The 23385-nt window shown below is 42.5% G+C and overlaps 2 protein-coding genes across 7 annotated transcripts in view; both read right to left on the reverse strand.

Annotated features, from left to right (window-relative positions):
- Positions 1-23385, reverse strand: part of LOC109416474 (protein FAM133A) — a 560257-nt gene that overhangs the window by 108696 nt on the left and 428176 nt on the right. The window lies entirely within an intron of this gene.
- On the reverse strand, positions 170-13991 carry LOC109402569 (EEF1A lysine methyltransferase 2). 3 transcript variants are annotated; one of them, XM_062853733.1, is made up of 6 exons: positions 13818-13991; positions 13668-13759; positions 13530-13595; positions 13255-13472; positions 703-931; positions 170-647 (listed from the first exon to the last, which is right to left on the reverse strand). In XM_062853733.1, the coding sequence occupies exons 4-6, from the start codon at positions 13303-13305 to the stop codon at positions 184-186; spliced, it is 744 nt and encodes a 247-aa protein (XP_062709717.1). In that variant the 5' UTR covers positions 13306-13472; positions 13530-13595; positions 13668-13759; positions 13818-13991; the 3' UTR covers positions 170-183. The 3 variants fall into 3 exon arrangements, with proteins under 3 accessions (XP_062709717.1, XP_062709718.1, XP_029725684.1); XM_062853734.1 differs by having other exon boundaries at positions 13530-13759; XM_029869824.2 differs by lacking the exons at positions 13255-13472; positions 13530-13595; positions 13668-13759; positions 13818-13991 and adding an exon at positions 1009-1119.

Here is a 23385-nt window from a genome sequence, read left to right on the forward strand (position 1 = left end):
ATTTAGAAAACGCCGCTACACCCATAAAAATACTTACTTATTACTGAGTGGGTCTGGGTCTAGTTACGAAATTGATCAGTAAATTTTAATTATTTATTTTAAAAAGGGTGAAAAAGCTCTAGGAAATGCAAAGATTTAAGACCGTGATAAACGAAAACTAAATGCAAAATGTGATAAAACTTTCTATTTAGTAGATTTCTTAACAAAAACAACAGAAGTAACAACATTCCCCACGGCGCCACCAAACTTAAACGACGGAGTCGGAATGACCACATGCAAATCGAATACTTCTCCAAAACTGTTCACCAGTTCCTTTTGGGTCCAGTTACATGAAGTAAGAACAAATAGTCCATCATCTTGCAAAATCTGCGCCACGCTTTTGATGTAAGTTTCCCTCATCTGCTTGGCGTTGTCCGGATGAAGACTGACCGCATCGTAGGTCCCCTTATCGTGTACGATTTTGAACTTGCCCAAGGCCGTCACATCGGACTCGTTTAGAAGATCCACAACCTTATAGCTGATGTCCAGCTCCTGATCTTTGGCTATCGATTCAGCCAGTTCTATCGCTTTCGGTGAATAATCCACACCCGTTAGATTGGAATATCCTTCGCGGGCCAGTTCTATCAGCATCATACCGTTACCACATCCTGAAGAATTTACAACGTTAATAGTTATACAGAGAATCATCAATCAACAAGTTACCCAAGTCTATAATGGAGTCGTCCTGCTGAACCCGATCCTCCTGCCGCTCAATCCAGCGGATTATTCGCAGCTGACTGTCCTCGTCGAACCACACTTCGCCTACATCGCCGTGGTCCCGGTAGTTGCGTATTTCCGTTTCGTAACTCGCCTCCCAGTAGTCTTTGGTGCCCAGCTCGGAGCTTTCCAGTTCCTCAATTTGGTCCGTCATTTTATAACAACTGATCACAACCTAAATTTTGTATAAAAGTTTTAAATTAGTTAACTTTTTGGTCAACGCTTTGCAAAATTTAATTTTGGTATGTTTACAAACGAATACGCCTAGCATCTCTTGTTGTTGTTTGATAGGGTACCCAGCGCACTGAAAATCACGAATACCACAGCTGATTAATTTCCGCACGAACATTAGAAAAGGACTTAAATATTTTCACGGTGGTCTTGCACCGAACTGCCCTCGGTTGAGCTTATCGTTTCACTCATCTCGACATGCATGCGATGGTGTTAAGGCCCTTAGCGTGTCATCGCAAAATGGCTTCTTCAAAATCATTGACCGAAATCAACTTTACACAACATTGCACCAATACATATTTGTAAAAAATCGACACTTATCTTATTCTATAAAATAATCAATTTCACGCGAGATATTCGGCATAAAATTGCATTCACACTACTTCAAATACAAGCCTCTTTCCAAGTAATCACGATTACTAAGCATTATTTCACTCGAAAGTAAAAATTTTTAACGATTTGTTTCGACCGCACTAAAAATGTGGTTGGCGCTGTTTACCACCCACCGCAGTACCAACGACGACGGCGGCAGCGCGTTGATGTCTTTTGGCGCGCACAATCATCGATCATTGCACGCAGTGATGTCGATCCTGCTGGCCAAAGCATCAATGAAATTAATCGAAATTTATTAAAAAAAATCCAGCCAAACACATTGGTTATGCGTCATAAAATCAAAAATAATTTGTGGGGTGATTATTTTTTAACTTTTTTACCACAATTGTTAGTGAAATAAGCAAAGCATTATAATTTACGAAATCTTCGCCAAGCGGTCCGCCAGCACTGCTGTTGCTGCAAACAAACAGTGGGAGAGCGTACTAAAATAATTCGATCATTTCTAGCTTGTTACATAAAACATCTAACATTTTTCGTGACATTTGGATATGTTTCCTTGTTATTCATTGAAGTAGAGTAGTTTACTGCGTGAGTTGCTTTCAAATGATTCATATTCTCGAAATGTTTACATTGGAGGTAGAGTGACTGGAAGGGAGAGTGGCGTCATGTTCCAATTTTGACAGGTCTCCTGCTCGTTTGGAACGGGAATTTGTATGGATTTGACAGATCATCGCTGTTCCAATTTTGACATTGACGCCACTCTCCCTTCCAGTCACTCTAATTGGAGGCACCGAGACAAAGAGGTGCTATTTGTGTTTGTTTGTTTATGGAATTGGTATAGAATGGCTACACAACTACTATCGTGCTTGATGACTGTTTGGAATAAGAATCAAATAAGAAGAGCAAAATTTGAGCTGACACGCTTGATGGCGCAGGTGGACAAACGGCAGCAGAGAACAGCGTGCGGGAATCGGGATAGGAAGCGCGAAATGAAAAACACCCGCGAGAATACTTTCGATAGAAACTTTATTAATAGCGATAGAAAACACGTTTATACGCGACGATAGTCAACTTGGTTATTGCAGTGAAAAATAACGGTTAACAGACTCGCTGTCAGAGTCGACGGCGTCGGCTCGATGGGGTCTGCAGTTGGGTGGAGATGAATTCTCTATGCGTGGCGCACCGTGGGGCGCGCTGATGTGGAGCAATGCAACAGTACACTCTCAACACTCCTCCTTACTGTGGAAATGCTTCACTGGGGGTCTCCCAATCGCAGCAGCTCGCAACACCTCTTATGCTTCAATGGACCCAGCGGCTTTGTGAACACGTCCGCCAGCATCTCCTCAGTTGGGCAGTACTGTAGGGCTATCTCCTTCGCAACGCACAGCTCGTACACGAACCGCTGCTTCGTGTCAATGTGCTTTGACCGACGGCTCTGCCTCTCGCTTTCCACGAACGTTAGACAGGACTGGTTATCCTCCATGATTGTTGTAGGCTTCACTTGTCCCTCGCCGAACTCACGAAGCAGCTGCCTCAGCCAGATGGCCTCTTGGCAGGCCTCGCTGAGCGCCACGTACTCAGCCTCCATGGTCGAGAGGGTGACGCTGGAGTGCCGTCTGCTCGCCCAAGAAATGGTTCCACCGGCGAACAGGAACACGAAACCCGAAGTCGATCTTCTGGTGCCAGTATCTCCTGCCCAATCGGAATCGGAGTAACCGATCAGGTTCTCCTTCGAATCTCCTCCTAACTGTACGCTGTAGTCTCGAGTCCCCTTCAGGTAACGCAACAATCGCTTTGCTGCGCTCCAATCTTTCTCAGTGGGCGAACAGAATTTCCGCCTCAGAATCGCCGTACTCGCCACGATATCCGGTCTAGCCACAACACCTAGGTAGAGAAGCGCTCCTACTAGGCTCCGGTATTTCGTCACATCCTCCAAAGGCTGGCTCATATCCTCGGCCTTTAGGTAGCCGACGTCCATCGGGGATCTCGCTGTCTTCGCATCCGCCATGCCGTGCTTCTTGATCAAGTTGTCGATATAGGTTCCGAGACGTATCGTGTACCGACCATCGTTGTGCTCTACTTCCAGGCCAAGGAAATGGCGCACTTGACCCAGGCGAGTCATCTGGAACTCCTGCTGCAGACTCTGGAACAGCTTCGCAATCTCTGCCTCTTCGGATGATGCGATGAGCAGGTCATCAACGTAGACCAACAGGAAGATCGTAGCCGTTGCTGTTTGCTTAATGTAGAGACACGGGTCCGATTCTACCGGCTTGAATCCGTACTTCGTCAGGGTTTCCTTCAACTTACGGTGCCAGCATCTTGCCGACTGCCGCAGGCCGTATATGCTGCGCCTGAGCCGGCACACCAGCTCCTCCTTTCCCTTTGCTTCGTATCCAATAGGCTGGCGCATGTATACTTCCTCTTCAAGCGATCCGTAGAGATAAGCGGTTTTAACGTCGAAGTGCTGGACAATCAACCTTCTCTTCGCCGCTACAGTCAGGAACGTACGCAGGGTAGCATGGCACGTAACCGGAGCAAACGTCTGCTCAAAGTCAACTCCAGGGCGTTGAGAGAACCCCTGGGCGACTATTCGTGCCTTATGTTTCACCACCTCACCATGCTCGTTCCGCTTCAGACGATAAACCCACTTCGAACCTACCGTCTTTCTCCCAGGTGGCAACGGGACGAGCTCCCAGGTTCCGCACTGCTCATGGGATTCCATTTCGTCGTTCATTGCTCGCCGCCATTGCGGGCTCTGTACAGCTTCACGGAATGTCGCCGGCTCTTCCATGGCACAAGCAGCGATTCCAGCGTCGTAATCCAGCACATAATCATCAAAGCGCCGCGGAGCCTTACCGCGCGTTTCCCGACGGGATCGTCGGACGTCCTCCACAGCTTCGTCATTCGCAGATTCGAAAGAGTCGTTGGCCTCCGAGTTGTCGCTGGCCGGATGCTCCTTCACCTCCTCCTTGAAGGGTATCAGCTTGATCTCGCTGTCCGCCGCCGGTTGCTTGCCAGTATCCGGCGGAACTATCGGTATCTCGACGGAAGACGTACCATTTCCGAGTTCCAAGAACTTTGCGTCTCGGCTAATGGTGATGAGGTCCGTTTCCGGGTCCAGAAAACGGTAACCCTTGTGCTCGACCGAATAACCGACGAACACCAGCTTCGTTGCTTTTCCGTCCATTTTGCTGCGCTTGACATCCGGAACATGCACGTAGGCGTGGGAACCGAACACCCGAAGATGACTCAAATCCGGCTTGCGGCCCCACCAAAGCTCGTGCGGTGTCTTGGGTACAGACCTGGAGGGCAAACGGTTCTGGAGATAGGTCGCTGTCAACACCGCTTCGCCCCAATAACGCTTGTCGAGCTCGGCGTCCAGCAGCATGCAGGTGGCCATCTCGGTAATGGAACGGTTCTTCCGTTCTGCCACTCCATTCTGCTGGGGCGTGTAGGGCGTTGTGAATTGCGGTTTGATGCCTTCCTCCTTGTAGAATCTACGAAGTTCCCCGTTGTCAAATTCGCCGCCACCGTCCGAACGGATGACCTTCGGTTTGCGGCCAAAAATGTTCTCGGTCCAGCGAACATAGTCCTTCAGGTTCTGCGCAGCATCGCTTTTGTTTCGTAGCAGATACGTCACGGTGAATCTGCTGTAGTCGTCCACAATGTGCATCACGTACCGATTGCCGCTCGGCGTCGTGTGCTTCATCGGGCCACACAAGTCTGTGTGCACGATATCCAGGACGGCTGAAGACTTCCGGTCTGTTACCGGAGGAAAGGGACTACGGGCAGACTTGCCCTCCAAGCAGCACTCACATACTAATTTAAGGTTACAGTCACTCACCTTTACGCCGCTTGCCAGTTGCTCTTTGTTGAGTCGCTCGATGGCCGCCCAGTCGCGGTGGCCCAGCCGGCGATGCCACTGATGTTGGCAGTTCACCAGATGGCCTTCACTCACCTTCAACGAAGACTCACCGCATCGTAGGTAGTACAGGCTGCCGCACCGACCACCCATGGCAACAACATCGCCGGTAGCATCAACCACCCGGCAACACGTTTCGTCGAAACACACCGTCAGCTGCTTCTGCGCCAGCTTGCCGACGGATATCAGGCTGGTGGACAGCCCTGGCACGTACTTGACGTCCCCCATGGTGATCCGCACCGTCTTGTTGTCGGCATCAACGCCCATCAGCACTCCGCTTCCTTCACCTTGGATTTGTACTTTCTTGCCGTCCGCTACTGTGATCCAGCCGCCGGGAAATTCCCGCAGCTCCTCGAAAAACGACTTATCGCCGGTCATGTGGGCACTCGCCCCGCTGTCGATGACCCACGACGAACACTTCTCACCGACAGTGAACGCTACGCTGCGGCTGTCGCTGTGGGCGGCTTTGGCCCCTTCGTTTTTCGGCAAATTCCTGGAGTTACCTTCACCTCCCGCCTTGGAGGCAAGCAGCTTCCGACAATTCCGGCGGAGATGGCCGGGCTTCTTACAGTGGTGGCATACACGCATCTCCTTACCACTGTTTGGCTTGGTTTCCGTTGACCGCATCGCTTTCTCTGGCTTTACCTTCACATCCCCTCGCTCGAGCCGACGATGGTATTCATCCATCAGCTTCGCCTTCACAACGTCCAGGGAGATGTCGTCGTCCGATCGGGAATCGAGCGCTGAAACGATGCTGTCGAACGACGGGGGCAAACTGCGGAGCAGCATGCAAATTTGCGTGTCCTTATCCAGGTCCGTTCCGGCAGCGGTGAGACGATCGAGGGTCTCATCAATCGTCATCAGATGCTGCTCAAGATCACCATTCTCCGGGAGATTGGTCGAGCAAAGCTTCTTCAGCAAACTCACACGGACCGAACGGGAAGTTTTCTGGTGGAAATTCCGAAGCGCTTCGAATACACCCCTGGCGGTTGACTTGCCTTTCACCAGCGCTAGCTGGCTGTCCTCCAACAGGAGCACCAGCGTGGCCCGCGCCTTCCGATCGGCGGCCTTCCACTCGGCGAATTCGTCCTCATCCACTTCGTCGGCGTCCGGGGCGTCGTCCTCGATGACACGCCACAGGTCCTCACGGCAGAGGAGCATTTCCACCCGAACACACCACGTTTGCCAATTTGTCCCATTTAATTTTGGGATCTGGAACTTGGCATCACTCATTGTTTTTGTTTTTAATCGTTCACTTTTCGAAACACTTTTCTTCTTCTTCGCTCTTTCGCGGTTTAGTCCTCGCTCCAACCACAAAATGTTCACCGGGAGCGGATAATCACTGGCTTACGCCCTTCGGCTCTTTTGGCCGGAACACTTCACTTTTCGCACTTTATAATCCGTTCCACAGCCGGGACCATAACCTGATGGCGCAGGTGGACAAACGGCAGCAGAGAACAGCGTGCGGGAATCGGGATAGGAAGCGCGAAATGAAAAACACCCGCGAGAATACTTTCGATAGAAACTTTATTAATATAGTCAACTTGGTTATTGCAGTGAAAAATAACGGTTAACAGACTCGCTGTCAGAGTCGACGGCGTCGGCTCGATGGGGTCTGCAGTTGGGTGGAGATGAATTCTCTATGCGTGGCGCACCGTGGGGCGCGCTGATGTGGAGCAATGAAACAGTACACTCTCAACAACGCTAAGGGGCCTTAAGCCTTCAGTCAAAGAATAAGAATATCAAGAATGACCACTCCGCTTATGTTCGGGGGGACACTACCGCAGCGCTATCTGCGGATGAAAGTTCAACCTTCATACGGTAGTGTGCGTTACTGATTGTATTCGGATATCAAAACATACGCACACCACCTTATCTGATGACAAATCACGAACACTGTTACAGAGAGCTTCCACCTTGATATGCTTAGAGAGCGCCACTTTGTCTTGTCGCTTAACGTTTACATAGAAAAAGGCAAGACAGGGCATTCTTTCTATTTTTATTCTTTGATGAAATGCTATTCATTGGATGCACACGTGGCGCGCTTGCTCGGCTCTGTTGTGGAAAGCTTTCACAGGGTTGACCTCGCTGAATGCCACACTGACTGCGCTGCCATAGTACCGCGTCAAAGTGAAAGTGCAACGTCAAACAAGCGTCAACAGCCCATCAATTGAAAAATGCATTCGAATCACTGTACAGAACAATCTCTGGAGGGGATTATTGAAGGGCTTTTTCCGCGTCATGATCCTAGTCCTAGGCCTCCTTTCGTAGGACAGCCGGGAACTGGGGCTGGCGATGAGGAGAGGGTCACCGATGTTGATCTTGCGGGGATATATCGTAGGTAAGGCCCCAGGTCCGGACGGAGTTCCGAACCTGGCCTTAAAAGTAGCTATTGCAGAGGCTCCCGAGATGGTCAGGTCTGCTATGCAGAAATGCCTGGACGAGGGAGTTTTCCCAGAAGCTTGGAAGAGGCAGAGCCTGGTACTATTGTCAAAGGCGGGGAAACCACCCGGAGACCCTTCGGCATATATACCAATATGCTTGATTGACAAGGCGGGAAGGTGCTCGAAAAGATCATCCTCAATAGAATGTTGAGGTTCACTGAGGGCGAAAATGATCTTTCGAGTAATCAGTACGGCTTCCGGAAGTTGGAGGTCCACCGTAGACGCTATCTTGACGGTTAGAGAAGGGGGATTTGTTTCTGTGCGGCAGTGACTCTGGATGAAAGGAATGCGTTCCCAAGAATTTAACAAGGGTCAATCTATGACTTCTGCCAAGAATCCCTTCAGGAATTTCTCCACATATACCTATAAGGGTTTTTTCAAGAAATTCCTTCATGAATTCATCCAAAAAATCTTCCACCAATTTCTTTATGAATACCTCCAAGATTCTTCAGGAAACCTTCAGAAATTCCTTAAGAAAATACTCCTGGGACAACTCCAGGCATTTCTCCGAGGAACTGCAACGAGACTTATCTCCAGAAATTTCTCCAAAATTCCTTCAGGGTTTTTTCCAAGATTTTTTTCAGTTATTCCTATAAAAACTTCTGCTAAGAATTTCTCCAAGAATCCGTCCAGAAATTCCTCCAGAAATTCTTTCAGGAATTCCGACAGTAACTCTGTTAAGAATTTCTCCAAAACCTGTCCCAATGCTTCTGTCAAAAATTCCTCCAAGAATCCCTCCAGGAATATGGGCAGGGCTTCCTTTATAAATTACTCTAGGAATACTTTTAGGAATTTTTCAATAAATACCTTCAGGAATTCTTCCAGGAAATCCTTATGAAATTTCTCCAGAATGGCTACAGGAAATTCCCCAGGGATTCCATTAGGAAATCATCCAAGAACTCCTCCAGGAATTCCTCCAACAATCCAGAATTCCTGCCAGGAATTACTTCAGGAATACTTTCAAGACTTCTTTTAAGAATTCCACCAAGATTTTCTCTAGGAATTTCTTCAAAAATTCCTTGAAAAATTCTTTTTGGAATTCCTTCAAGAATTCCTACAAGAATTCTACCAGGAATTTGTCCAAGAATTTCTTGAAGAAATTTCTGTATAAATCCTGCAGGAATTCATGGAGTACTTTTTTCATGTAGTGTGAAGGAATTTTAAAAGAACATCCTGAGGGAATTCTTAGAGGAATTCCTGAAGGATTTACTTGAAGAAGTCCTGAAGGAACTCCTGGAGGAATTTTCGAAGTTATTTTTTGTTTGTAATTTTTATTTCCTGGAGTAATTCCAGGAAAATTTCTGAAATATTCCTTGTAGGGATTCCTGGAGTACTTCCTGGAATAAATCTCGGAGGAAATCCTGGAGGAATTCCTGGAGAAAGCTTTGGCATGTTTTCTGGAGAAATTCCCGGAATATTTCTTGTAGGAATACCTGGAGTATTTCCCGGATTAATTCCATTAATTCGTATTTTTGGAGAAATTATTGGAAAAGTTCCTGATGGAATTCTTGGAGGAATTCTGGGAAGAAGTCTCGGAGCAGTTCCTGGAGAATTACCTGAAAGAATTTTCGGAGGAATCCCTGGGGTTGAAAAAATCCTTGGATTTGCCTTGGATATATTCTTGGAGAAATACCTGAAGGGATTCTTGGCAATAGTCTTAAAGGATTTTTCAGAGGAATTCCTGGAGGGATTCTTGAAATAATTCTTGGCAGTGTCTTGGAGGAAGTCCTGGATGAATTCTTGGAGGACTTCCTGGTGGAGTTCCAAGAAGAATTTATTAAGGAATACCTGAAAGAGTTCCTGGAGGAATTTCTGGAGTAATTCCCGAAAGAGTTTCTTGAGGAATTTCGGAAGTATTTTTTGGCATAATTCCTCAACAGTTTTCGGAGGTATTTCTGAAGAAATCCCTGAAGAAATTCTCCGACGAATTGTTAGAGCTATGTCATGAGTTTTTTTTTATTTTTGGGAATTACTAAAGGTTTTCTGAAGCAGCCTAGGGGTGATCATGCAATAATTTGTGGAGGAATTTTCGAAAAACTTTCCAAAAAATCCCTGGAAGAATTCTACGAAGAATTCCTGAAGAAGTTCCTGGAGGATTTCCTGAAGTAATTGCTGTTGAAATTCCTTGAAAAATTTATTCACGAATTCATGGAGGAATTTCTGGAGAAATGCCTGAAAGTAATCTCGGATGAACCCCTGGAGTAATTTTTGGAAGAATTTTTGCACGAATTCCCGTAGGTTTCGGGAGACATTCTTTGAGGATTTTCTAGAGAAATTCTTTGAGATCTTCTTGGAAAAAACCATAGAGGAATTCTTGGAGGAATTCCTGGAGAAACTCTTGGAGGAATGTTTGGAGAATTTCTAAGCAGAAATCTATGAGAAATTCCTGGAGAAATTGTTGGAGGAATACCTAGAGGGATTCTTTGAGGAATTCTTGGCATAATTTTTAGAGTGATATCTGGAGAAATTTCGAAGGATTTTTTGGAGAAATTCCTGGAGGGATTCTTGTAGGAATTTCTGGTAGAATACTTGGAGGAACTCCTGGATGAATTTTCGAGGAATTTCTTGAAAAATTCCTGGAAGAATTCTTCCAGGATTTATTGGAGGAATACCTGGGAAGATTATTTGAGGGATTCTTGGCGAAAGTCTTGGAAGAATTCCTAAATGATTTTTTGGAGGAGCTACACCGATAAAGTAAAGAGATTCAGTAAAGCTTGTGGAGCTTGAAGGTCTTTATTCCAGAATGATTTGAATGACCTAGATCACCAAGTGAATATTGCTAAGTCATCAGAATTGTACTTCGAGGCTCTAAGAGTAGCGCATATCGGGGCAGCAGGGACGAAAGTCCCGGGGCCTGACGCACCTCCCCGCTTGCGAGTCAGCCGCGTAGTCCCCGGCTAAGAATAGAACTACTAACCCCAATTCAAGGTGTCAAGCGACCCGTGCTGAGGAATGAGTGATCGAGGGGGTGAAAAAGATGCTCGATCTTTAACGGAGCCTGTGGGGTACCTGGGCACCCCCCACAGTAAGCTGTCCCTTACCGCGTTAATGCAGGGCTCTGGCGTGGTGGACATTCTTTCCCGTGCGACTCGTGGGATTTAATCATGAAGTCAAATAAACAAAATCAATATCTAGGTGGAAATAGAAGCGGGTTGATGAGATCTCCAACAAGGAGAAGTGAGGAGATAGGCGCTGGAAGTTGCGTACGCAGCTCAAGCATGGGTGCTCCAATCCACTTCCCGGAAATGCCTTCATGAATTCATCCAAAAAATCTTCCACCAATTACTTCATGAATACCTCCAAGATTCTTCAGGAAACCTTCAGAAATTCCTTAAGAAAATACTCCTGAGACAATTCCAGGCATTCCTCCGAGGAACTGCAACGAGACTTCTCCAGAAATTTCTCCAAAATTCCTCCAGGATTTTTTATCCAAGAATTTCTTCAGTTATTCTTAAAAAAAAACTTCTGTTAAGAATTTCTCCAAGAATCCGTCCAGAAATTCCTCCAGAAATTCTTTCAAGAATTCCGACAGTAACTCTGTTAAGAATTTCTCCAAAACCTGTCCCAATGCTTCTGTCAAAAATTCCTCCAAGAATCCCTCCAGGAATTTGGGCAGGGATTCCTTTATAAATTACTATAGGAATACTTTTAGGGATTTTTCAATAAAAACCTTCAGGAATTCTTCCAGGAAATCCTTGTGAAATTCCTCCAGAAATGTTTGAGCAAATGTCAAACAGAAGCAAAAACTATGCCAGCGCCGCGAGTGGTCAATCGACCTACTACCGAATATTTGAATCAACCGTTAAAAAGGTGATCGATGGGAATCGAGCAAAAAGTGACGTCTGTTTCTCTGTGATTGAAGCATGATACAGTATGTAGATATCGTAACCCACACTTCAAAAAGTTTTGGAGGCCATTTGTATTTCACGGAATATCCAACTACCACAATAACGAGTTGCTCGTAGCATTGCGAAGTCTAATGGACTTAACGTGACTAAATTTCATGAACATAGTGAACACAAATGATGGTAGATGTTGTGGATCTTAAGAAAACGAATTCCGGAGTATTTTGGATGACCTAGATCACCCAATTCATGTACCATGAATTTTATAGGAGTGCTTTGAGGCTTTTTGAGTACCGTAGACAATGTTCTGTGATGATTCATCGTGTATAAAATTTGGTATAGGATGTTGTATTTGTGACACAAACTTCGGAGTACTTTGGAGGCCTTGAAATAGCTCTAGGATCAACACTTCAACAGACTATGATGAGTAGTAATATATTGCATGTCAAGGATCAGTGAAAATTATTGATGATTAGCAAAAAGATGAAATTTGAGTAAATACATGTAGAATATATGAAAAATACAAAAAAGCCACGTATTTTCGGCTACCAGCAAAAGGGGGAGTGTGACGACGAGTACCCCCCGGTGCGTGATGGTCAATAATTACCATAGGGCAGATAGGACTGTCGGAATGAATGTCAGTGTCAATAGCGAGGTGAGGTGATGACATGGCAAATGTTGACTGAATAGAAAGAAAGTAGATGGTGAAAGAATAGGTCTGTAAACACATCCGTTTGTACCAAGTGAAGGACTAAATTTAGCAAGGATTGAATTGTATTTCTTGCATTAAACGTAAGTTGTAATTGAATTATTCTACCTAAAATATTTCTATAATTTGTTCCTATCTAAATTTGTTACCTAAATTATAGCAAATTCCTACTTAATCTAAAATTGGAAATTATCACCTAAAGGAAGATTACTCGGAAAGAAACCGATAAATTGTAAGTAACAAGTTATTCTAATTGGAAAAATCAGTAAAAATAAACGTTTTTACAGCTAAAGCTGATCCCTACAAACTTCGAGTTATTAGTACGGGACTGCTAAGAAACGGTTTCAACAGGGAGGTACCATGCATTTCGTAGATCGTCCCGGGTGTTTACGGGTTAAACTAAATTTACCAATTTTTGGTGTATTTTATAAAAAAACCGTTGATGTTGCCATAATAACGAATGATGATGATAGATAAAATGAATGGTAAAAATGTCCGGTAGCTGTAACATTTTTTTTGCAACTTCTCATCGTAATAGGCCATTTTACCTCACGCAAATCTGACAGGCCTACTTTCCCACACCAAATGAACAGTGCTGTAATGGTTCATTACAGCACTGATTTGCGTTGCGTAATGAACCATTACAGCACTGTTTTCAGTTTTGATCAACTTATTGATGCTTTCTGGACGCAGGTTTGAAAAATTGTGACAACTGCACAGTATAACCAGCTATGATCAGACTTCCTTAATCATGGTTATGAATTTCAGTGTGCAGTTTGATGAAAACGTTTTGTTGAAAACTATCCTTAAGGGTAATTTATGAAATTGCAAAAAACGTTGTACGCAACTCGGTGCAGAACTCGATTTTTCCAGCACTCGTCGTAATTATCCAACTCGGCAAGCCTCGTTGGATAAATGTACGATTCGTGCTGTAAAAATCGTCATTCTGCACCTTGTTGCGTAAACTACTATTTCAGTTACACCAACAAATTTAACTGTTAATTCATTACCTACCTTGAACCTTGAAACCTTGATGGTACCAAATCGAATTTCAGGGCGTTTCATCCTGGGATTCACCTTAGTTTGGTTATTCAGATTCAATTTTCGTTTCAATGACAATAGGTCCTATAGGACTATAATCCATATGAGCCAACGTTCAGGTGTTCATCATTGTTCTCACTGAATTCTCTAGAAGCGGAACCACAAACGCTGTAGTTTCAGGGCAACTTTAACTGAAATATATTTTCCCATTAGGTTTACAATTAAGGCATGAATATTTATCAACTTACAAATCTTCAGTTCTGAACTCCACCTGAATCCCTCTCTTAGCTGGTAGCTTCTAGGTTAGGTTTTAACTGTTTTAAGTGTAATTTTATATATTGCATGTTTGTTCACATTTTAATTAGATTTTACATGTTTTTACTTACACTATTTGTTCAATTGTGAAAGAAAATTTATATTTTGCTGTATTTTTGTACAGCTAGATTAAGTAATTCACTATTTCTGCACGTGTGAGAAACTAGAAAAAGTATAGTAACAATAACGGACTGTTTGTTGCTTTACTGTTAAAAATATACCTCACGATTGAATTCCTGGGAATAATAAACAATTTCACCAAACCGGTGTCGAATTCAAATAATATTACTTGGAGAAATATGAATATTTAGGTGTCTTAAGGTTTGCAGATCTTCGTCCAACCACTTGCCAACTTTGTTATTGATTTGTGAGCTACATTGTCCTTCTTTGTCAAGCACCGTTGTCAGCTCAACCGGTCCGGTGCAAAACAGGCGCGTAGCTATTTGAATATTAGAGCTGTTCGCCGTCACAATCATAGTGCTACTTCCACCATTCAATCATGTATCCCCGAGAACTGTCATATCTTCACCCTTGTCAATTTTGGAGTTGTCATCAAAAAAGAACAACAGAAGCACACTACCAATTACAACATATCACAAAAGAATATGTTTTATTAAGAAATTTGATATTTTAAATCTACAGTTATTGTATATACTTTTTTTAATGAGCTGTATCGAAGAACCCAAAAAATATCAACTTACTCGGAAAACGCAACATGTTTCTCTCTGTGGGGGTTATTCTCGCCAGCACTGTGTGGGAATCCTCGAAGAGACCTTTGAGTTCCTGAAGCGCGTTGTTTTCACCCATATTTTGATTCATTAGCGACTCCCCGCAGCAATCGTCGATCCATTCTTGTTTGTGAAGGTACGCTTGAAAACCAGAACCAGTTTTTTGTTTGTGTTGGCCTATTTGTTTGTGTGCGATCGTGAAAACAAAACGAACAATATTGGATTATTCGAACAAACGAATCTGCGCAGCTTGAAACCGAACCGAATGTACACATACAGATATAGAGAGCTAACTGACGACGACGGCGAAGGCGCCCACACGTTCGACTTCGGGACTTCTCTTTTAGACAGTGTTTGATTTTGTTTTATCGTGTTGCTTTACAGTTGGCTTTTGCTATGCTCCTATTGCGTAATATGAGACAATTTTTACAGTAATAGTAATCACTAGGAGTATGTGTATATGTTTTTTTTCTTCATCCTCTGCTTCCTTCCTTCTGCTCCTGTTTGATCCTAATTTTTATAAATATTTATCTAGTTTTTTTTGTTTCTGTTTGTATTTGACTTTCTCCCGATTTTTTCTTACTCTGAAACATGTACTTCGGCATTTTGTCTTATTTTTTGGATTAACTCCAAACGTGTCCACGTATTCTGATAAAGATTACACACCAAAAAGATTGCTAACTTTCCCATTTGGCTGTTTTTCTGGTTGCCAGATTTCCAGATCAATCAAATAAGCCAGTGTTGCCAGTCTACTTGTTGTATTTTCTTTCGTTTTTTAAACTCTGCTTCTTTTTGAAAGTAATTTTTGAACGTTGAACATCAAACATACAATAGAGCGAGAGCTGCAAATGGGTGTCGGAATTAAGTTGATGGATAACAGTTGTCAAACTACAGAACAGTGGGTGCGGAATTTTCGATCATCTAGGGAAGTGGGATAGTAACAAAACTTTGTGTTTTCAGTCTGTAAAACAGATCTGTGGGAATGGTGACAATATCGGTAATAACGGTATAATTCCGAGCTGTATATCAAGTTACGGAGGACATCAGGGTCATACACATTACTTGTGATGATAAAAAAATGGAAAATTTATCTATAACTTGGCTCTAGTGCGAATTGCTGTGTTCTTCTTTTCATCTACTCTATAATTAGGTAATGGAATCAATTCATTAAGTGGTTACGGGTTGCCGAATCGCTTTTTTCTTGGCTGCCTCTAGATGGAACAAATTGGCAAACAGGTTTGGCTTCTAGAATGGGGAAGAGAACTTTCGTCTTTCAGCTTTTCGTTATCATTACTAGAATTTAGTAGCCTTTTCGTTGATTTCTTTTTGCCAGTTTCCTTTCCCGCGTTTGTTTGTTTGCTTCATCCTCCAGCAACGGGTACATTTAGACATCTCCTGTTCGCTTTGTAACTGCTTTAGGAAGTTTGTTCTGGGTTTCTTGATACTTATGCTCTTGATTTAATATCTATAATTAATTTTATTTAACACGTAAGTTTATTTTCGACTTCCTTCTTCCTCGTGTCCATTACATTTGTGGCTCAACTTAATCAACTGGTTTAAGTTTACTTACTTTACAAATGTCAATTGAAACGAATATATGAATGTGTTTTTCTCCTTAGTTGGCATTTTACGGTTGTATGAGTTTGTGTTAAACATGCATTCCTTAATTTGGATGTCTGTGCGTGTGTATGGTTAGGTGTCCGTTTGTATGTATGTGTATTGTGTATGTGTCCAAGTGTATTCGCTGTTTTAGGTGTAACTTGTATAGAATTCACAGTTAAAATTTGATTCTGCTAAACTTCAATATTGATCGGCTATCGTGTGATAAATTAGTTTCTTCTGATCGCATTCTGTGGTTTTTGTGTACTTAAACATCGACGACGATCAGTGTTTTGGCAATTGTCGGATGAAACTCTGTCAATCATAGCCGCTTCTTGCGTTGGCTCACTGTAGTGGATTAGCGCTGCATTTTTCCATGTTGATTTCTCTCAGTGTGGAAGTTGAACGATGATCATGTGGATTTATCTTGTATGATGGTGATGATGACTTAAGCAAAATAAACGCTGACGCCATTTACTGACGATTCTTGCGAACACCTGTGGGGATGGAATGAAAATATAATTAGAATTTACAATGACTAGTGAACAAACGTTAATATGTGCTGTGAAAATAAACATTGTGACTGGTTTAATATTTGAATAAACTACCAAACGTTTTCCTTAGGTACTCACTCTTGTAGTAGTGCATAATATGGTGTGTCACTCTTTTTCTCTCAGTGTATGTGCAATAACATTGAAACAGACGTAACGCTTGGAACATTTTAAAATGCCATATTTAGTCATAAATAGTATCTTTTCATTAAGTAAATATACTTCACGGACGTCCAAACTGTGTGTGTTTGTGAATCAATCACTAAAAATATATTCAAAACGGTGGCCGTAAAAATCTCACCAGTGTTACGTCTGTCAATGGTCTGTGGTATTGGCAAGACCTCTTTGAAGACCGCTTTCGAATGTTGGACCAACAATTAGAATGTTCTGTCGCCAAAGAGTCAAGCCAAAACCTTTGTGTTAGTTTTCGAACACCCTTTGTACCTACAACCATAACTGTCATCGGTGTCTATCGGGGCTTTTCTATCGAGGTTTTGTGCTTATTGTACAGCTTCACAAATTTTCGCTTCCATTTACGCGCTGTAAACGAGTATGCACAGATGTAGTATGAAATGCGAGTATAAAATCCTAAGGTGAATTCTAACAACCGTCTCTGAAACGTGTGGTTTTAACTTATTGGATATTATCAGTTGCAATTGCACCGCCAATTATTTTATTCATCATATTGAATACGACTTATATTATAGCATAAATATTAGGAACTAGGATTTCTTTTGGCTTCGTTGGTTCAATATTATTGTCATGAGTTCGAATCCCACAAAAATAAGATTTTCTTTGCAAACTTATATCCTAATTGACAAAAATCGACTTTTGATTACAAGTGTTCGAGCAACTTTGGGTTCAGGTTTTGTTATGGGAAAACTGGAAAAACTTTGAAAATAAAATTTGGAATAAAAGCTTAAGATAACACTCTTTAAAGTAGAAGCTTTACCAGCTATTTAAACAAATTTAGATTTAAAATTTAAAAGATTATTTCAAAGAATATATATAGGAATTCCTGATAAAAATAAAGAAATCACTTTTAGAGTGTTTTTAAGATTTATTTGTTCGAATTTACGTAGTTCCATAGTTCTTAAGAAAATGTAATATTTTTATGATACAGTGGTGACCTAATTTTGTCAGCCTTTTTTTTAAATAGGAAAAGAAAATGTTTCATTCAGCATTGCCATTTTATAATCAATATTAATTCAGTTGATATATTTTGGCGTCATGTATTAATTAAGTAACGAAAAAATCTCGCCTAACTTTTGAAAACGGTCAAATATTTTTTTTGCAAACCAACACATTCTTGATCTTTTAGCACCCAACATGGCCAGATTCTGGCCAATATGTCAAAGCACTATCGTTTCAAACGTTGACTGTTGATGTGTTTATAAGTCAAACAATCCCAAACACATGACGCTGAGGTATAAACCACTTCTTTAGCTGAATCTCGCCCTAATGAAAAAAAAAATACAAAATTTGCTTTCCAGAGATGCCTCCAGGGATTCCTCCAGGAAAACTTGGAGACTGTTTATACAAGTTTTCAAATGTTTGTATAAAAGAGGGTCTAAGATGACGAAAATGTAGTCTACGTGGCGTATGAACGGCCTCTTGTTGGTATTTATTGGGAATTTATGCTGAGGCCTATGCGGTAGTTTTCTTGCTGCGATTGTCTCTGGAGTTTTTGCCTGGGTGCTCTCAGGGAGTTTTCCGAAATTTCAACCAGAGATTCTCGCAGAGGTTTTTTAGTTTTTTTTAAAGTGATTTCACCATAAATTATTCTAGGGTTTTTGGTGAAATATGGGAAACGCTTCAGGAATTAGTCGTGAGATTCATTAAGAAATTATTGCCTCCTAAAATTTCTGCTGGCGTTGTTTCAACAATTCCTCCAGGAAATCATATCTATGTTGTCCTTTTACAGGCTTGTACCAATTAGCTGATACGACTTAACGTACTGGAAAAAACTTGAAAATAATAAGATACAGAAGGTTGATTAACTAACAAATTGAGGAATGAAATTGTGATAAAAATCACCTTCTGGTGGGATTCAAACCCACGTCTCCGTATTCGCTAGGGAGAAAATAGGAATGTACATAGTGTGGGCTCGGAGTCAGTTCAGCTCTCTATCCCGCAGGACCACTACTTGTTCTGTGGTTAAAGTGCCGGCCAAGCGAATACGAAGTTTTGGGTTCGAATTCCACCAGAACGTGATTTTTTTTCCCCAATTTCATCACTTTGCCAACATTCTGTGTCTTCTGATTATCAAGTTATTTTCGAGTGCCTCCAGGAATTCTTTCGGGGATTTTTATAAGAACCCCTTCAGATACATTCGTTTCCCAAACATTCCTCCCATGATACCTAATTTGGAGCCACCATCCTGTATTTTAGGGCGCCTTCTTGGATGTTCTGGTTGCAATTCTTGGACTCCGGACATCTTCTCCATACCAAATATACCCATATTGCATGGTTTAGAGCCTAAAACTCAATTAAACAGCCGCCATTTTGGATTTTAGGCCGCCATCTTGGATTTTAGGCCACCATCTTGTATTTAAGGGCGCCATATTGGATATTCTGGTTACCATTCCCCGTACCAAATATACCAATATTGTAAGACTTTAGAGCCTAAAGCTCAATTAAACAGCCACCATCTTGAAGTTGAAGCCGCCATCTTGAATATTAGGCTGCCATCTTGAGTTTTGGACTGACATCGTGGAATTTCTGGTCTCCAGTGTTGATTTCCGCACAAAATTCGGCAACGATGCTGAAGGTTATAAAAATTGCCGCAGTTTGATGTTCAGTTTTATTTACGGCTTGGTGAGTTTTATTTACGGCCAGTTCTGCCGGTGCTGGTTCGGATCACTGAAATGGCCGTAACTCTGGAACGCCTTGACCGATCTGAACAATTTTTAATAGAAAACAATGCGGTAAAATTCCCATTGGCTAATGGGAAGTGCCTTAAAAGTGAGTTAACTTATTTGCGCACAGACATACATACACACTATAGACGCTACAGATTCCATAAACTCGCGGAGACATGGTTGAGCAGTACCACTTTAGTGTGTTTTGCCGTTAATTTAGAGTGTACCGAGCGAATATGACGAACCCCCCTTCTGCGAGTCGGGTGGAATCTTTAGAATCTTTTCTTAGCGAAAACCGTTCACACATCCGTGTGGATTACCACCTTTGGCTCTTCCTTCGGGGAGTGACCGAGCTTCTGGTTTCCAGATAGCTCAAGCAGAGTATGTCTAGTATGTGGCGAGGTTCCAACAGTGGGCTCTGTTGGTTCCGTATAAAAAGCCATACATCTGCAAGCAACTCCGTACAAGCGACCTGGTACCGCTTCCAAAGTGCCTTAGCCCAAACACCCGGAGTGCCAACCGGCACATCAGGATCGATGCCAGTAAGATCCTGATTATGGCATACTGGTAAACGCTAACGACAACGGACTACGGAATATGGATTGGATGGCGACGATGGGCTGACATTCGTGCTATTCTGCTCCCTGAGTAAAGTAGGGTGACACCAACTTGAAACGGCGAGTGAACTAATGGTACGTTTGCCTCCGTCCCGGTAAAACCTTGGCAGGCCTCCGGATACGTTCATCATCTGTCCATCACGTTGATGGGTACTAGGCTCGGATGTAACATTCCCGACTTACGCTGATCTGGCTCTAGACACGGATTCCATGAAGGAACGTGTTCAACCCTCGCTTGGCCTCCCTGTTCCATAGACAACCAAGAGATCACGGAAAGCGACTGGATACAACGGATGACGATAGCGGTGCGGAGGGGAGACCCAATAGAATGGAGACATCAAATTCTACCGAAGTAGTTGGAGAGAACGCGGACGCGTTCAGAAGTAGTGGAATGATGCAGCGATCATCAGTGACGCCGCTGGAAACAGCTGCGAGAACGAGTAGTAGTGCGATACGGAGCGAGCCCCAAGGAAGCCAACAGGAGCTAGCATTCCTGAATCAAAACACCGAACTCGAACAGCAGCACAGCTCAAGAGTCGAGCTTGTTCGAAATGAGGAGAAGGGTGAAAGAGTTGTATGAGTTTGTCAAAGACAAGCACAACGTTCATCTGAAGATCAAGCAACTAGTGACGAGCATCAAGTCTGCCGTTATAGTTGCGGAACGTGATCAGAAGGCGCTCAAGCTGAGAGCCGAAACAGCCGAGAAGTCTCTGGCGGAAGCCACGGATCGAGCTACGACTGAAAACATGGAGACACCGAAGAGCCACCGGAGTACTCGCTCAAAGAAACCAGGCAGGTACACGCCAGGAAGTTCCGAAGAAACAGAGAAGCGAACAGGAGCGTGCCAGCAATCGGAATTGATGATGGATGGCGCACTGTGGAGAGCCAGCAGGTGAAGAAGAAGAAGAAGCGAAAGGAGAAAGAAGAAAAGAAGAAGGAAGAACCCACCGGCCCCCTAGGGAGAGGAAGAAGGGCGATGCACTGATCGTCGAGGCGAAGGATAAGACGACGTACGCTGCTCTTCTTAGGAAATTGCAGGACGACCCGGAGTTGAAGGTGTTTGGCGGAAACGTAGTGAAGACCAGACGCACTTAAAAAGGACAGATGCTGTTCGAGCTCAAGAAGAATCCGACGGTTAAGAGCTCGGCGTTCAGGGAGCTCATTGCCAAATCCCAGGAGACCGAGGCCAATGTGAGAGCCTTATCACAGGAGGCGATGGTTGAAGTCAAGGATCTGGACGAGGTCACGACAGAAGATGATCTGAAACGCGCATTGACTGTGCAGTGCAACGTCGATGGACCGATAGTGATTCGGATAAGGAAGTCGTATGGAGGGTCTCAGACGGCGGCAATCCGATTGCCTGTGGATATTGCCAATAAGCTGGTAGCAACCTGGGTATTGGGATTAGGAACGGTTTTATTTTTCAAGCCAGCTAACGTACACCAACACATTTCTGACGCTTAGTTTGAAAACATGCACGACCCGAGCAGAGGAAAATATCAAAATAATAACAACGGAATCACAAAACCTGTTTTTATATCTCGGTTTGTTATTATTAACTTATTAAGTCATCACCGTTCCATAACATGTTCTGTTGAGCAATTTTATTTTGTTATGATCGTGCTCTTGGTATTTTTTCTTAAAATTACATTTCAATAACATGTTTTGTTGTAGCACAAGTTCAGTTATTATTGTGTCATTGAGACTGACTGTACAAATATTTGATCATTACCACCATTCGAGATTTTCGTTGTTCACAGCATTCCGTGAGGAACTGTAAGAGAAAATATTTTTTGTCATCAGTTCCTCTTCTTTCTGACATTACGTTTTAACTGTGACAGAGCAAACTTATCAGCCTTTTGTTTTATAAGCACTTTGAAAAGTATACCTGTTTGTTTGTCCCAGTTTCAGTTAGGTATGAATACGAAGATAGAGAATGTAATAGAGTGTTAGCCATTTTATGAAACATTTTGGATCAACTGGTGGAATTCAAGGACGAACAACACATTTTCGACAAAAATGTAAAAAAAGAAAGGAGAAGAACTCCATTGATTATTTTTAGACATTTTATTTTTATTGATTTCACTGCTTCGAGCCCAATTATATTCACTTGAATAAATGTGTCAATCAATGAGGTAATAATGTAAATTAATCTTATAAACAATGAACCACCTCATAAAGGGTTTCAAAACGTCGGTAGTTTTTCATCGTAAGTTGTTTGGAAAATAAACGAAAACTATTGTTTCTCTCTGTTTTCGATAATAAATCGCGTGCGACAATAATAGCGTCCCAATTATGAATGACACATTTAACAATAGATCCTATTGTTGCGTATCCCATTGAATTCATCATATGGGACTTTGGAGGAGTTCTTATCCGCAACAGAAAAAAAGCAATTTTTTTTTCAGATTGTTATCAATAACTAATTCATATCAAAAATTGTTATTGAAATGTTTTGAAAAATTCGCTGGTATTAAGTTGTTATTGAAACTAACAAAACGTGTTATTAAACAGGTCTTCCAGGAACATTTTTTTGTTATATTTTTTGTTATTTTGCCGCTTATGACAGACAAGTTTATAACAGGACATGTTATGTAAATAACATGAAAATAACTCTTTCCGCTACTCAGTTATTTTTCCAAAATAACACATTTTATTATGCTGTTGCTATTCCCTTCTGCTCGGGGAGCGTTTTATTTTCATGCCACCACCATCCTCGGCGCAATTGCCAAACACGCCGTCGCGACGCTGTTCGAAAAAGGTAAACATGATCAATCCCCCTTGAATGCAATATCGTTCTCGTGTTCAAAGTTTATCCATTTTCAATTTAGGGTGGAAAATCCAATGTTTTGTCGTTGCAAAATTAACTACAATGCACTCATAACATTTTTTAAAATTGTCCTCGTGACCCAGTGCACTTTGCCATGTCTTGTTTGGCATGTTCTGAAAAAATCTTGTTGCAATACTTTTTCTGTTAGGTGGAATCGCATAAAAACAGTAGCTGTTGGAGCTGTGACAGTTCGATGGAGATATTTTGACAACCATTTTGATTCTATTCGCACCCACAGATCAAGATAAGCCGAGAAATTCCTTCTGAACAAACAGAATAGAAGTGTGAAATTTGAAATTGAAAAGATTTAAAGATAAACGTCAGCATGAGAAGCCATAGTAAATTATTCAAATGACTTTCATACTTTCATAAATTTTATGAATTACTTATATCGATCAAGAAATCGATGGATTCAGCATCATCTAAACTACATGTTGAATCATAACTCTACAGGGGATAGACAAAATGATCGGGACAGGCAAAATTTTCACTTTTCAAAAAACGTTCAAATAGCAGTAACTTTTTGAAAAGTGCACCAAATTTTCACTGTAAATTCATCAACTAGTTGTGGATAAGTGGTTCAAATTTGGAAAAATTCGGGCT

The sequence above is a fragment of the Aedes albopictus genome, chromosome 2 (genome assembly GCF_035046485.1).
Source record: "Aedes albopictus strain Foshan chromosome 2, AalbF5, whole genome shotgun sequence".
Taxonomy (NCBI): domain Eukaryota; kingdom Metazoa; phylum Arthropoda; class Insecta; order Diptera; family Culicidae; genus Aedes; species Aedes albopictus.